The sequence below is a fragment of the Halichoeres trimaculatus genome, unplaced genomic scaffold (genome assembly GCF_033239565.1).
Source record: "Halichoeres trimaculatus isolate MK-OKI-2021-1 unplaced genomic scaffold, fHalTri1.1 fHalTri1_scaffold_8, whole genome shotgun sequence".
Taxonomy (NCBI): domain Eukaryota; kingdom Metazoa; phylum Chordata; class Actinopteri; order Labriformes; family Labridae; genus Halichoeres; species Halichoeres trimaculatus.
The window spans coordinates 14,827,196-14,843,656 of NW_027437186.1; the positions used below are offsets into that span (position 1 = coordinate 14,827,196).

General features: G+C 42.2%; 2 protein-coding genes across 6 annotated transcripts in view; one reads left to right on the forward strand and one right to left on the reverse strand.

Annotated features, from left to right (window-relative positions):
• usp54a (ubiquitin specific peptidase 54a) overlaps positions 1-3,869 on the forward strand; it is a 78,458-nt gene extending 74,589 nt beyond the window's left edge. For 3 of the 5 annotated variants that reach the window (XM_074675403.1, XM_074675401.1, XM_074675402.1), the window contains exon 22: positions 233-3,868. In XM_074675403.1, coding sequence (XP_074531504.1) covers positions 233-831 — 599 coding nt within the window. In that variant the 3' untranslated portion in view covers positions 832-3,868. Of the gene's footprint in view, positions 1-232 lie in introns of all 5 variants that reach the window. The other 2 variants (XM_074675404.1, XM_074675405.1) reach the window with 2 other exon arrangements.
• A 3,274-nt stretch (positions 3,870-7,143) lies between these two features.
• Positions 7,144-16,461, reverse strand: part of mmrn2a (multimerin 2a) — a 41,787-nt gene continuing 32,469 nt past the window's right edge. The window contains exons 6-11 of the mRNA XM_074676457.1: positions 14,413-14,861; positions 13,944-14,120; positions 13,342-13,806; positions 11,673-12,036; positions 8,844-9,359; positions 7,144-8,506 (exon numbers count right to left, since the gene is read on the reverse strand). Coding sequence (XP_074532558.1) covers positions 8,103-8,506; positions 8,844-9,359; positions 11,673-12,036; positions 13,342-13,806; positions 13,944-14,120; positions 14,413-14,861 — 2,375 coding nt within the window. The 3' untranslated portion in view covers positions 7,144-8,102. The remainder of the gene's footprint in view (positions 8,507-8,843; positions 9,360-11,672; positions 12,037-13,341; positions 13,807-13,943; positions 14,121-14,412; positions 14,862-16,461) is intronic.

The window sequence follows — 16,461 nt, forward strand, 5'->3', positions numbered from 1 at the left end:
TCACCTCCACCTGCACCAACACGCCCACGGCAGACAGCAGATTGTGGTTTGATCCATGTCTCAGCAGAAAGCTAAAGTCATGTGTTCCATTGTTGTGTCTAATACACTGTGGGACAAGACCTTGTGCAGTTTCCTGTTATTGTTTTGACAGTTGTTCTCCTCCTTCACTTCTTCCTCTTTCTCCATCACATCTTTCCCTCCTCCTCTTCATCCTCCTCCTCCTCCTTTGCAGGACCTGGATCAGGAGTCCAGCAGCAGTTTCTGGCTGTGTCTGACAGGCATCAGGCTCTCCCAGGTCAAAGCCTCCACAGTGTCGCGCTGAGTTACGGCACTCTGCCCCGGGCTCCACGCCGGGCCCCTCCCCCCTCCTCCACCTCCTCTCTCCCTAAGACTCGTGTTGGCTCTGGCCCTGACACAGGTCCTCAAAGTCTCTACGCCACCCTTTCTCACCCTCGCCGCTCTGCCAACACTAACGGTCACTACCGGCAACCATCACTACCAAGTAGAGTCAACGGGTCCTCCTACGCTCCTCAGCCTATCAGGGTGATGGGGGAGGCCCCCCAACAGCCGCTCCGCCTCGATGTTCCACCTGACACCGACTGGCGCCGGGAAGCAGAATATAGGACTGCCCAGCTGAGCTCCTCCTGGGACCCTCGCACCGCTCGCCACCATCAGCCCCTCCAGAGGACCAGCTCCCACCAGCCCCCCACCAACCGGCCTCGCAGGGACTCCCACCTCTGCTCACTGTGCCAGCAAGTTCCCGCTGAGCCATCACGCCCATACTGCGCATCATGTGGCGCCTACGTGGCTCGGTTCCGCCCAGCCAGTTGATTAGGCCTGAGACATACCATCTCAACCCTCCCAACCCTCTCTGACTCTGCAGTTCAGGAGTCTCATTCCAGACGTCTCGTGTTCATCAATATGCGATGAGCTCAGATTTAAAACTTTCGTGCCAACAAGTTATTAGAACCTCCTCTGGCTCTGAGCCCCGCCTCCTTCCGATTGGTGGAGATCTCTTTGTGGGATAACGCTCTCTGTTCGGTCTGCAGCTTCACATGAAGACACCACACTTCATTCTTATTTACAGTTTCTTCAGTTTAAAAACAGTCGCCTCTGAATGAACTGCAGCAATGACTCTTTACAGCCCACCTGCTTCGACACACCCTGGATCTGACGACATACACACACTCACAGCATGCAGGGCCACACAGCAAATATCACAGAGACAGAACTGTACACAGAACCCCTCAATGAATGTCTGCTGGATCAAAGCACAGTTAGATTTCTAATTGATAAAGCACTACGCGCTGATCATGTGACAAACAGCTGGTGGGCTGAGCTCGTCCATGTGATCAGAAGCTCTGTCTTTTCAAACTGACAGCTTCGCCCTGATAAAGCTGCTTTTACAGCTATTAACATGCAGAAAGCTCAAGGTTTGAGTCTGAATCTGTAAGGTGTCAGGATTCTGACTCATAAAGACAAACGTTGAGGTTCAGGTTCTCTGATATTCTGGAAAAACTGAAATCAAATCAAGCGGTTACGAATGAATTTTGTATTAAAAAAGTCTATTTGGACCTAATATTAGCTTGACAAGCCCAGATTACAAGTCCAGATGTCTTATTTAAAGTTATAAATCACAGCTGAATCAATTGTAAAGAGTAAAAAATAAATCTGTCAGGGTTGAGAAACATGGACATGCTCAGTTTCCTTTATTAAACCATGATTGTTTATTTAAGAAACTGAATGTCTACATGTTCCACACTAGAAATTTTCTCTTTTGACAACAAATTCAGAGGTAAGTTTTGTCTTTTTAAAGTCTTGAATTGAGACTTTTTTGGACGTCTTATGTGAATGTGTCTCATATTAAGTCCAATAAGACGATTCTTACTGAAAATAAGACATGAACACTTGATTTCAGTTTTTGCAGTGTGTTGGACAGTAGAGTCAGCGTGTTTGGATGCTGGACAGAAGAAATGCCCTCTTATATTTATCTATACTTTTGCAAAAAACAAGCAAAACAGTTTATGTTTGAAAGAGAAATGCAAATGCCTCAGACAAACCAAATAACTACTCTGAGGAGTTAAATCCAAACTTATGTTTCCTTCATTAAAACAAAACAGCAGCTCTGCACATCAAGTTTATAAATGTTTGTCTCCTTCCAGCTAAAAACATGCTCATCAGGTTAATTGGTCTCTCTTAATTGTCCATAGGTGGAGGATAGGCGGTGTAGGATGGATGGTTTGTGTTGTGTTGAGACTCTTCTGCTGTGACAGAGTAAAAAAAAGCCCACTCCTGCTCTGAATATGATCAGTAATGACTGGATTTCAGTCAGAGGAGGAAAAGAGACATCAGCTGTAGTGCCTTTTAACTATCATTTACTATTTAAATAAATCCATCCCACTCATAATTGAAGCTAAATTTAGCAGTTGGAGCTGGGGTCATGTTGTTTTCTCTATCTTACAGTTAACCGAAGCATGTGTTTTAACACCAGCTCATCATTTTAACACGATGAACTGTATGTTTAAACATTTTTAGCATTTATCTTTAAAAAACAATGAAGCAGTATTTTTTTCTTAACATTTGACAGTAAAGTTTACTGTTTTTAAATTCATTATATTTCTGTCCGACCAGCAGTTCAGATCACTAAACACGCTCAGTTTACTGTCCAAAAAGCGCAGAGGAGCAGCTTTCGCTCATGACTTCTTGCAGACGGACTCTCCTCTTCAGCGCCAGTTAATCTGACACAGACAGCTTCAGTCTGACAGACGTCATGCTGTGTGTCTGTATTTTGATCTCTAGGTGTGATGTTGAACTGATGTTTCGGCAGCTGCACTGTAGATATAAGATATATATTGAATACTGTTACAGAATATATATATATTGTATCTTTGTGCTGAACCTTCAGAGCAGCACAGATCTAAACAGTAAATGAAGGACGTAGAAGTTTTCTTCAGTGTCTTTCTGTATGAATCTACTCTACTTGTTACTCTATTTATTTTTGTAGCTTGACTGAGTTGTGCATATATTAACAAACTATTCTATCTGCCTAACCTGAATATACTCTATAGACCTCATCTAATTTTCTAAAGCTAGTTAGTTGCCTGACTTGGGATGTGGAGCCTTCTTGTACTTGTTAGAGGATTTTAGATTATCAACTAAAGCTTTTATTTTGACAGAGTTGCAGCTAATATTTAGCATGATGTTTTCAGATGTATTCTAGCCTTGAGAGAATCACTCTACTGTGTGTACATTTATTGTAATGATGATATATGCAGACCTTTTTAGTGCAGCGGCGCAGCTGCATGTAACTCCACTCTAGTGCACTTCAGAAGTGTTGATGATAGATTTCTTTCTGTGCTTGTTGCTCATTTTGTTTTTCGCATCGCTCCCGTTGTTCAGGGAGACGTTTCTTGTTTTGTTTCTGGACTCTTACCACATTGAGATGGTCTTTAGATCATGAAGGATCACTTGCAGAAGCAGTGCACTGTTTGATAATGGATTGATCTGTCTTACTGCCAAGGACCCACCCAGCCCACCTGGACCTATTGGTGGACTGAACAAACATGCCCCTGCCTGGTGTGAAGTAAATTTATTACTTTAACAGTAATAAATCACTGAATCATATTAGATCAATCTCTCCTGCTGTTTGACTTTTCAGAATAACAGTTCGAGACATGATTTCATAATATTATTAATGCATTGTATTGATGAACAGTCTGTCACAGGGAGAGACATGTTTTCCCCATCGTGTCTTGTAATTCAAATTTTTTTGCTCTGCTTTGCTGGATTTTATTTTGTTGATTTTGGTATATTTTTGATGCTTATTTTTCTACACAGTAGACCTAACAGAGATAAGATGATTAAAATGTTTAAAGGAAATCTTTCAAGTGTCATTAAGACTCTTATTTTCACAGATAATCTCACTCCCTGCATGTCAAAGGAGAATACTGAACTTAGTGTCCACAGCAGTGGGCTCATGTCCACCTGAAGAAAATATGTATTTCCCGTTCCCAAGGTAGCAAGCTGCAGACTTGAAAATGATCTTTCACACAAGTCATTTCTTGACTGTAACTAATGACGGCCACAGTCTACAGATCTATGGATGATGAAGCAACAGAGCCCTGTGCTATGATAACTGTGTTTGAATGTACAGTGATGATTAGAGATGAATGGACTCACTATGTGTAGACATTGCTGCTGGCCTGGGACAATAATTCTCCTTCAGTCTTGGATGATTTTAATCCCCCGTGTTTTGCATATTTCTGTTCCTAGATCAATATGAATAGAAAAGAATAGAACTTTATTGTCATTGTAACAAGTACAATGAAATTGAAGTCACAGCAGCAATCAAGAAAACAAAAGTAAGAAAGTGTATAGAAAGTGCAAAAGGTCCATGAGAAAATAGATGATGACAGCTTGTCCATCATTGTCCAGTTCAGCCAGCCTCCACCTCCACAGGGTCCAGGACTGAGCTTCTTCAGCAGTCTGTTCAGTCTCTGTCCCCTATATCCTGTCTGCTCACAGCAGGTGAAGCTCTTTCAATGTGGCGTTGGTGTCTGATGTTAGCTCCGTTAGCCATGTCTGTGAATAGCATGATGCTACTCTGCCCTCTTGTATTCCCTCTGTTGCTGGGTTAGCACAGCTAGCTCGTCCATCTTATTGGAGATAGATCTTACATTCCCAGTAGCGATAGATGGAAGGACAGATTGATGTCGTCACTTCTTAGCTCACACCTGAGAACTAGCACGTCGTCCTCACCTCCTTCTCCTCACCTTGTGGGAAGACATCAGGCCTTGCACCAGTTAGCATTAACATGCTACAGGCCGCTAACAGCTGATTTCACAAGTAAACAATGCAGCCATGGTTACATGTAGGATATCCAGACAAACACAGGAGAAAAAGTAGTAAAAATATCACTGAAGCCACAAAAAGTTTGGTGTCAATGACCAACAAATGAGCCATACAAAGTAATGATCCACTCTAAATACAAAGATGACGAAAAAGAGACGAAAAAATTACAAGAAGCGGACAAAAAGAGAGCTGCTGCTAAAGGCAGCCATAGCCAACAGGGTGGCGCCTAGCAACATGACGATATACATGTCATCAACCTCTGCCCACTCAGTGGTGGAGGATTCTCTAAAATATTCCCTTTTCTGTTCTGATATAATCCTCAAACTTTTCACATGACGTGTTTTATTAGTTTGAGAAAAGTGGTGAAGTAGGATGGACAGTAAAAAAAAAAAAGAGAAAATGGAAATATATTGGTACAAAAGTTCAGATCTGCCCACAGCTACAAACACTTTAAACTCCTGAATATAAAGATTATTGAATGTTTTTATATTCAGGAGTTGAGGGTGTGCTGTGGTTAAATGATATCTGCTGCGTTTGCAGTGTGGAAACATCACACAGAGACTCTGTAGATAAAACTTTATTAAGTTACAGTTCAGGTAAGACTTTTATATAAACATTCATCACTCTGCTTATACCAACAAACATCTCAGCTTCTTTATATAAATATTAATTTTCAGCGTGTATTTTCCATATCAGCATTTAGTTAACATCACAGATGACAGGTGACTTAGCATTTGAGCACTTTCTTCATGTAAAGTAGACAATTCCCTTAAACACTCTAATGATCAGAGTTATAAAGATGTGTATGTAAAGAAAAGTTACATCTTTAACGCTCACAGGAGAAAAAAATGATCAGTCTGACCTCAGAGCAGCTGCCACATTTCACACTTTGCATTATAATACTGAGGATCTCAAGCAGACTTTGACTCAAATAACGGACTCTATATTTCAGCCTTATACAACAGAAAATTTCACAGGCAAAATCTGCACGGAGGGATCAATATTTAGCTTTTCAAGCAGAGTCAGATTTTTTAAAGTTCCACAGTTATGCAGTAGCTGGCCTTTAGCTTCACTTAAGCATCCAGGGTGTTTTTCTGAACAGCGTGGGCAGAAACATCATCATGCATTTCTCCACAAAACTTTCTGTGCTTAAGGTAATTCTGAAGCAGCATCATTTAAAGACTGAGAAGGGGATCTATGTTTACGTGACTGTCTCTCTGATAAGTTTGACTTCAATCTCTACCACGAGGCCTGAGCACTCAACACTTAGGCCATGTCCACACGTGGCCAGGTATTTGGGAAACTGCATATATTTTTATACGTTTAGGCCTGCCATCCACACAAAACCACAGTTTTACGTCACTGAAAACAATGTTTTCTGAAAAACTTCTGCAAAAGTGAAAATTTTAAAAACTCAGTTTTTGTGGTTTTGTGTAGACGCCGGGAAACAGAGTTTTTGCTCAAACGTCACAGCTGAATAACAGGGGTTCATCCTGATGGGTTTGGCATGAGTTTCACATCTGACAAACACAGCGGGGTTATTCGTATTAATATCCAGCTATGTGAGTACAAGGCCTTAGTTGAACTAGCTTATGCCAGCTCTGAACGTAACACTGAATCTCAATGTCCCCCCCTAAACCCTAAACCCTGAGCCCTTATAAACTTAATAAAGATCACTTGGGAAGTGTCTGAGTGCATGAGTCTGCAAGGGCTCAAAATGTTGTGACTCAGACTGGGACAGCACTTTGACACTTCTTACACAACCTGCATGTCATAATCTAGCTCACCTGAGCATCTGTATGAATTGTTATTTAACAAGCTCAGATTGGAGCAATTGACATTTTACTAATACGCTGCTGTAAGCCAAAACAGTTTATCCACCAAACTTAAAGAAATATGAATATACAAAATCTGAATGAATTCATTAAACTGCACATAGTGTATGTGTAAAGATATAAATATTTGTTCAGATTAATCCTTAACCCTTAAGGACTTAGCGAGGGTGCACTTCTAAGTCAGTGAGTGTGAGGGTGTGGACAGTGAGATTCAGCCCAATTGTCCACGAGGACTTGACCCTATGCAAAAAAAGAGGAAGTGACCCTCAGTCAAAACATCATTGCATGAATCTTTGATCATTATATTAAATAAAAAAGGAGCTAATTCTCTGTTTGGACAGTATAGTGCTCATTCAGTCAACAGTCAGGGAGTCCATGAATGCACATGATGAGCATGTGTGACTAACTGTACAAACAAGTGTATAGATTTAAAATAAATACTAGAAACACCAAACAAAAAAAACAAAACAAAAAAACGAACAAAAAATGAAAAAAAAAAAGTATTTTCTTTTGAACAGGGTGATGGTTTGGCTCAACAGGTAAGGCTGGGCTCCATGTAAAAAGGCTTAAGTTGAAGGTTTAATTTCAAGTCTCATCCTGATTTTTCAGACTGGCTGTCCTGTCAAAATATTCTTCAATCTTTGAAGCTTCCTCTTCCTGACTGGAGTGTGGGTCATAAAGTCTGCCTCCTACTTTGTAACAGATGGAAAAAAGGTCAAACAAGAAGGTCAAAATACACATCTAATGAATTTCTCCTTAAAAAGCGTAGAGTGTTTGAGGACAGGCCAGCTGACTAAAACTGATCTTGAATGTAAGGATTCTGGCTCCACATGCACATCTTCTACAAAATGGAAATGTTATCTAACACAACAAAGAGAGAAAGGCTAAAAAACAAACAAAACACCCTTTACCTTTTATGTTTTAACAAATTCACACGTTTCAATGTCAAATTTTTGGGGACTTAGCATGTTTTTGTCTAGAGACAGGCTGACTGTTTCCATTTCCTACTAGCTCAGTGCTAAGCGAAGCTAACAAAGCCCAGACTCCAGGTCTTCACCTACAGGGAGGTCTATAAAACAAAGAAACTCAGGTAACAGTTTGAGGCTGAGACCAAAGAAATGAACACAAAGTGAACATAGATTTACTCCAAGATTATTTTGTGTTATACACTTTGAAGGTCTGACTGTCAATGTTTGAGTCTGAAGTTTTGAGAGTTTGAATATTTGGATTAACGGGTGGTTTAAAGTGTTGAGAGTTTTATTGTCTTACTTCTGAAAGGTGCTTAAATAAAACCTCCAAAATGATAAGTTAAATCCACCATCCAAACTAACTCTGACCCTCTGTTGTCTTCATAATTCATCCCACTCAGAGTCGCTGAGCAGTGTTTTTCTCTGAGTTTGTTGTAAAATGGCGCCCTCAGGTGGTCTGGTGGAGCAGCATCGTGTAGAGCACATTGTCCACAGACTCTGTAAAGTGCCCTTCATGAAGTTGCAGCCACACCTCCTCCCCCTCACTCAGCAGCACGAGGCTCACTCCAGTCACCAGCCCCGCCTCCTTCACCTCCTGTTGATAGAGCGACACCATGGTCCCTCCTGATGCCCTCCTTAGGACCATGTAGGCAGGGCCCGGCCTCAGGTTCAGTGTGAGAACAAACAGGTAGGTACCGTCCACTGGAGCTGTAAAGGTGCCAGAGTCGCTGTAAAACTGACCTCGGTTAACAGACGCTTTAAAGTGGATGATACGATCTGAGACACGCACAGCAGATCCAGCCATGAGCAGCAGAGGGCCTTCTGATTCGCTGTCCAGGACAGGAACGACACCTGAAGAGAGCCAGAAATCATAAATCAAGTAACCACAACAATATGTCAACAGTCATCATGGTGATAAGCTGAGGAGGAGGTGGAGGCAGATTTTTTTTAACACAGTCAATGCCTGTGATGTAAAACAGCAAAATGTCATTTCCAACAACTTGTCTTTTTTTTAAGATAATAAGTTCTCTGTAGGAGTGAAGAGTTAATGTAAAAGGTTAAATTGAAACACGATTCAAGTCTTAAATGTGTGTTAAACTGACTCGACTTTGAAAACACGACTCATAAAAAGCCGGGGAAGTTTCAGAGGTTTGTCAGAGAAAAACATGAACCCACCAATCCTGCTCACCTGATGTCTCCCTCCTGCTGCGATGGTTTCCTCCTCTTCCTGCCTCCCTCCCCCCTCCCCTCTTCTTCTCCTTCTTTCTGTCTTTATTCTTCACCTGCTCCCACAGTTTATCCAGCTCCAGCGTGGCGTCAGACCCCAGCAGCACGTCAGCATTACTGAACACACTCTTGAATACCCTCAGATGTTCCTCCAGCCCTCTCTTCAGCCGCAGCACCTCCACCTGCAGTTCAGCCTCTTCACCACTAGGAGGTGCAGCTCTCACTGTAGTAGCATTGCGCTGTTCCTCCAGCAGGAGGACCTTCTGCCTCAGCTCCTCCACCGCTTTCTCCAGGTTCCACAAGTCGCTGCCGTCCACGCCGTGCTCTGGATGCCTCCCCTGAGGGTGCATGATGATCTGCCGCTCCCTGGCTGGAACTCCACTGACGCTTCTCCTTCTGTTGCCAGGCAACCAGTCTTCAGGGAGGTGGTGAGAAGAGGAGAGGGGCTGGTCAGCAGATGGTACCTCCTCTCTGCTTTCTGGGGGCACAAGGAGTCAAGAATCAGTCAGAAAAGTTGGTGAATCTTACTTTTCTTCATGTGATTTGCTCAACTTTTTTTTTTCAAACAACACTGAGTGTCAGAGGCCAAGACTTGAAATAAAGAGAAGCTTTTAGCTGATTGGCTGATGTCACTTTAAGGGCCTGTGTCAACTGGTTGCTGCTCCTTTTATGCTGGAAGCTCTCCACCTTAATGTCAGAGTGCTGCTCCAAAGCCCTTACCATTTGGAGGTCATAAAAGTCTTGCAGCCGCTCCACTTTCTTCTGTGACATTCCACGTCTGTTTTAAGACGCTTTATATGCTTCATGTTTTTTTTTAACTAAAGTAAGTTCATTATGAAGATATAACATAAAAACAATTGACAGAAATCTTTTTTTGGGGTCAGGAGCAACTCTAGACTCTGAAACTGTACCCTCTAAGAATGAGTGGAGTTAGTTTCTGCTCTACACAGACCTTAATTATTATTGTTGGTTAAGCTGAAGCTTCAGTTCTGTCCTTTGTTGATTTTGATTGGCTGGTGATGGATAAATGACACAGATGAGCTTTGATTCAGATGTCCATATTTTAGTCGATGTTAAGATTCTAACAGTGCTGCTGGTAACTATTGGGCTTATATATCACAGATAAAACACATAATATCCCTTTTCCACCAAGTTCATTCTGGGGCCAGTTTTGAAGCCAGTGGCTAATCTATAACCAGTTCTTTGAGATTTGAACATTAAAAAGGCCAAAAAAGGAAAAAAACTTAAGCAGCACTCATTTCTGGGCTAGAAGATGAAGAAATTGTCTTGTTCCCACAAAATATCTCACTTTCATTTCAATCGTAGTATCAACTTGTGAGCATGTTTAATATTTGGAAGAATTTGGTAATTTTCAATCTAAATATATTAATTTATCAGTGTTTTCAGACATGTGGGGTTATGGGGCAGTCCAAAGGTTCCATTTAATGTTAAAAATTCTCAAAGAGAAAGATAAAAAAAAAAAAAAGTTCAATTTTTATCCTCATATCAACATTTATTTCCATGTACATCTCCAGCAGGACATTATACTTGTCTGCCATATTAGTGTAATTACTCACATCAACCACTAGATGCTGCTACAGAGCTCTGAATAAGAACAGCTCCAAGGAACAGGTTCAGGTTGAAACAGATCAGTAACTGGTAGATTTAGAAAGCCCCACATAAAAGATCATATCTATAGAATTTATACCTGCCAAGGAGGTTATGTTTTTGGGAGTTTGTCTGTTAAAAAGTAACAAACGGAGCTTGATGAAAATTACAGGAAATGTCCAAAATGGGATAAGGGGGAAGTAATTAAATTTTGGGGGGTGATCTGATCACTGTCTGGATCCAGGATTTTTTTTAAGGATTCTTTATCATTGTGAGATAGGGAAGTTTTCACTATATGTATATAACTCCACAATAAATGGTCAGATTGCTTTGCAGAACAATACAAGACCATCATTTCTGACAGATGTAACACCACGATCCACATCCTGGCAAAATTATGGATATCAAGATCCAGAATATGAAATATGTACTGGGTCATTATAATTTTTTCAGTAATTATAATTTTCAACACTGTCAGGTAACAAATTATCGTACAAACCTGCAACTAACACCAAATTGTAGCAGACAGTCTGCTGAAAGGGAGTATAACATTAAAGTAGGACTAAAGTGTTACGTGGCTATCAAAATATGCTTGGCGGGGGTCTGCACTCTCTGAGTGCTTTTCTAGTTTTAAAAAAAATCTACTTTGATAAGCTACATCTGAGTAAAAAAGGAGACAATCAGAAAGAAGTCTGATTGATTTTAAGTTTATTTTGATGTCTCCCTGATTCCGGCTGGTTAGATTAAGACTAATTTGCAGTATGAAAAAACTCTGGAGACCTTAACTCCTTAAAACATTGAAAAATACATCATTTTGGATTTCAGAATACTAGCAAGAGTCTAATCATTTTAAAAAAGTGTTCACTAGTTATACACTGTCAGTTACACCAGGTTGATCAGGTTTTATTATTTTTAATCAAACAATGATTGGCCTGTTGATTGATAATGTGTATATGAGCTCATATTTATGACTACTTGCAAGGCTACTTTATCTCAAAACAATTTATTAGCAGACAGTTTTGCTTTAAGGGTCTATAACTGTAAGAAACCAGGTGAATGCATGCAGTGGGAGTTCAAAGTTGATCCATGGTGTCAGAATTGTACTTCTGTGCAGCACCTGTGTAAATAAACTTTGTTCTGACACAGTCACCTTCACTTCCAGCTCTCTACAGGTGTTTCATACCTGGCTTGTTGCCCAGCAGGGAGGTGATGCTCAGGTTATGTCCTCTCAGCTGCTCCTGCAGGAGGCCCAGCTGCTCCTTCAGAGCAGGGATGGAGTGAGCCTCCTGGTCCTGTACGGGCCACTCCAAGAACTCCAGCACCTCCTCTCCAAGCAGCAGCTCCAGCACGTCGCTGTGCCGGATGGCGTCTTTCAGCAGAGAGTTAAAGGAGCCGGACAGGTGTTTCATCTCCTCAGCCATTTTACTGTCGACACTCTCCAGACCCGAGACCTTCGCCAGACCAACAGTCACTGTGCTGCTCAGCTGCCGCAGACTCTGCTCCAGAGTGCTGGTCCGGGTCTGCTCTGAGGTCAGTGTCTCCTGCACCTGCAGAATGAGGTCAAGGACAAGATAGTCTTAATGCTCTGTGTGTAGGGCAATGAAAATCAATGTGCAGCAACAACCAGAAGAGGGCGCCTTAATATCCTCATAGAAAGTGCCTTCATGCCTTTATGAAGTCCTTCTTTATACTATACCTGTTGGATCATTCAGCAGTAGGGCTGGGACCATATGCTTTTCTCCGGATTCAACTCCCATAAGATTTTTGGGGTGCTAATTCAATTTACATTGTGAGTCTTCAATATTTCTGATTTTGTGATTTTCAGTTTGCTTTTTAAAACCAAACCATATAAAAATGTAGATTGATGATGATGATGATGTCTACAGACTAAATCAGGAAACATATGTTCCCCCAAAATGCACATCACATGTGAGTCAGTTTTTAAGATTGATTCAGGGGATCTGACATCTCAACTTTTTCCCAACCCGACTTATAAACAAGAACTAAAATAAATGACTTAAATTTGAACAAAAAAAATCACGATTTAAAACTGTACAACAAAAAAAACTACTTTTATATATACCAATACAATGATGTATTCTCCCACCCCTATTCAGGAACCTACAAATTATTCACACATCTCAGCTAGTCTGTTGAGACCCTCAATGAGACCAAGGAGAACATTAAAACAGATTCACTAACACAAGACAAAAGAAATGCTGGAGCCTGATGTGGGCAGAGAAGAAACCACTACAGGAAAATGTTGTTGTATTTCTTATAAATGTAACTTTTGACATGTGCAGACTCAAACCACCCACATCAGGATCTGCTTGTCTTTCTGCTGTCAGTAGTTCTATTTCTGTCAAACAAACAGGAGACGGGAGTTTGTCTGATATTTGAGGCAGCAGGATGTTGTGTGAGTGACTGACATGGACCTTGGAAGCTTTGGTTTGACTCTTCATACAGAATTTGATAATATGAAAAGTTACGTACAGTTCTGTCCATGGATGTTGCAAAAATCACACTCAAAGTGGATTTAAAGTTCTTCAAAGAAGCTTTGAACCAACCACTGTAAAGATAAGTGCTTGTTTTATTCCTTTCAAGCCGGTGAGGGATAGATTTGACAGACAGTTTGTTTTTGAAAAGAATTGGCGTTCTGCTACAGATTAAAAATTAGAATAAAGGAAAAACCATGAATGTTTGTAGCTGTTTTTGCTTCCTACTCTGGCTCATTCAAACAAAGTGTCTCTGAAATACAGTAAAATGTGTCCATGTCCTCTGCTGGGATGAGGCCCCAGAAGTCTAACGCTGAGATTGTTTAAAAAAGGAAGAAGAAAGCAGATTTTATTTACCTGCTGGAGGTCTTGTTGAAGGCTCCCCACTGCTGGCTCCCAGTCACTGGACCCGCCCCACTGCCCCGCGCCCGCCTCATTGCTCTCATCCAGAGCTAACCTGTTCTCATAGGCCAGCTCAGTCACATTAGTCACTCTCTTCTCCAGGAGAGCCAGGGTGGCTGTCAGGCCTTTGCACTCACAGTCTGTAGAGGAGTTGCGCTTGTAGAAAATGGCGTACAGATAGTCCAGGTCCATTTCCATTTCATGCAGCGTCCCGCCCTGCAGACTCAGGTTCCCGGCCAACTCATTCACTCGCCTCAGCACTACCTCCCGTGCCGCCTCCACCTCCAAACCGGTCTCCATAAACTGGATCTGACTGGTCCTGGCTGTCAGATTGATCTGCTTCCCAAGATCCTTAAAGTCCCGCCTCAGCTGCTGCACATCACCAGAGGTCACCTCCAGATCCTCCATCAGCCCATCCACCTGCACAGAAACAGACGATGAGAAGAGAGAGGAATCATTCCTCCAACGTGATGCCCCAAACTTCTTTTTGTTATCCCCTTAGCAGAAGCTTGAGAACAGGGCGGTGCTTTAGCTGTTGTGATCTTGATCTGACCCACCTTCACTGTGTTGTTGACCACCATGTTGTCCAGGCGCTCTATGGCCTCCCACAGTCCCGTGTCTGAGGGCTGCAGGGGGCGGAGAGGAGGCATGGTGGGAGGAGAGAGATGACCCTCGAGCTGATCCTGGTTTAGCTTCAGCTCAGCCAGTGTGCTGTTCATGGCCTGCAGGCTGACCTGAGGTTAGTGAAAGAGTTTGTGAGAAGAGCATTGGAGGAACATCGTCAGTTCAAAGAAAATAAAATCTGTTTGGTGCTCATTTCTTCCTACAACAAAATGTGAACTAGTGTTTTTTTTAAATCTTTTTATCAGACTTTCCAGGCAGAAAAAATGTTTTGAAAACTGACTGGTTGGTTTTGTTTCTGGTGAAATTGAACGAAAGCAGTACACAGTAACTCAAAAAAGGAAGCACAGACTAAAGACTGAGTAGTTCATCTCTTAGTCAGGTGTCACCCCTGTCGTTACTGACCTGCAGCATCTTCTGGTGGCGTTTCAGCTTCATATCGATGTCTGTCTTAAAGACTGTGAGGTTGTAGTGCAGCATTGCATGCTGGGAGTGCAGCCTATTTTCCATATCCATCCGGTGGCTCTCCATCTGCCTGCGGACCTCTGTGATCTGCTGAAGTGTTTCATCCAATCGAGTATCCAGGCGCTCGTCTGCTGCCGTGACCAGCTCAGAAACCTCAGGGGGCTGCGCCTGCAGCTCCGCCTGCAGCTCGGCCTCCAGCTGGCTGCTCTTCAGCTGGGCCACGTCTCGGGCCAGGTCCCCAACCTGCTGGCTCAGGTAGTCCAGGGAGCGGTTGAAGCTCGCAAACACTGGTTGCAGCTGAGACATGACCAAAGCCATCATGTGGGGGACGGGGAGGACAGCAGGGGCTTCTTGGTAGGTCAGGTGAGCATCATCCACATCACCTGTGACTAAAAATAAAATTTATTTAAGATCATTTACGTCAGAGAAGTTTTATCTTATGAGGCAAAGGCTGCTTGAAAATCTTACAACGCTCACAATTCAAATGCTGCAGGCAGTAACTTCAATAACGCGACCCAAAACATTTAACCTGAGAAAAACATATGACTGAGTCTAATGGTGGATATTCCATTATTTTTAAGAAAAAGCTACAAAAATGTTTTAAAAGTCCCTCTGACGGATAATTTTGGTTTGCTGCTGAGATACTGTCTGCACCGCCTATAACACTCTCAAAGGATTTGTACCCGACATCCACAGGAAGCAATTCCGTCTCCAACCATTTACTAAACACAGATGGGAACACGGGAAGACAAACAGAGATAAGATCAAAGAAGCAAATCCTGGGCTCTGTTATGTAACATCTGCTTTTGTCAATGGTGTGTGACGGTTTTGAAGATGCAACTTCTGTTTCTGGTCATAAGAAAAAAAAGACCAAAAAGATTTCTGCAAACATTGAGACAAACAGTTTAAGTTTGTCATGAATGAGCATTTTAGAGGATGTTTTCTAGTTAGGCTCATTGCCCAGTTGTCTGAGAAAGCCATTCAGAAACTTGCTATGATTCATTCAGGGCTCAATTTGAAATAAAGCCTGGACTTAAAATATAATGACCCACATACACCAACACCGGAAACATCAATTTCTGTGAAATGATTTTCAAAGAAATACCTGTCTGCTCCAAAAGTAATTTCCTTCACTCTGTTTTAATATTAAAGGGATAGTTCTGCTCTTTGAAGTGGGGTTGTGTGACTTACCAGTGTTTGGTGTATAACCCACTGGGGATGCTGCATGTGAGCAAGTCTATCAACAGCTGCAGATCCATCACATAATGTTAGCATTTAGCATGGTAGCATCTGAGCATGACAAACAGATTTCTACTAGCCTAAAATAAACTCATATTAATCAAAGTTTTTATGACAGACACTCAAAATCCCTCCCTGCTTCGAAAACACAAGGCTAATCTTAACACAAGTGGAGTCAAAAACACACACTCCCTGCTGCATGGCTGCTCCCAGGGGAGTAGTAGATGATCCCCCCGCTCTGAAACAGTGCAAGATTAGTTTCCAAACTGGAACATGAAGTTGACACAGCCTCCGCCTGGAAAATCGTCCATTTAGGGAACATACACTCCCCAAAACAGCTCAGAGCACTACGCTACTGTTCCTCTGAGAAAACTCTGATGCTTTGGATGCACAGGGAGCAAGGCACATTGTTTTTCAGTCAGAAGAGGTTCAGAGACTTTATATGTTTGTTTCTCTTGGTTCAACAGAGGCTGACTGGACACAGGGACCACAGGACTCTGCTGCTCCTCCACATGGGTTTCACTGATCAGAGGTCTGAGGTGCCTCAGGGCTCAGTGGACCCATCTGATCCTCTGTGTTGTTATTTCTTGAGTTGAAACTAACCCAACTGTGCTGACATTTCCTATTTATCGCTTTCAACAGGAACAGAGTCTTGAAATTAAGATGTAGACACATGGTGGATGAAGACCCAGTCCTTTTCCAGGAGAGAATCCATCAGGGTTCAGCTTTCTGAAGCAGTCTTCTGTTTGT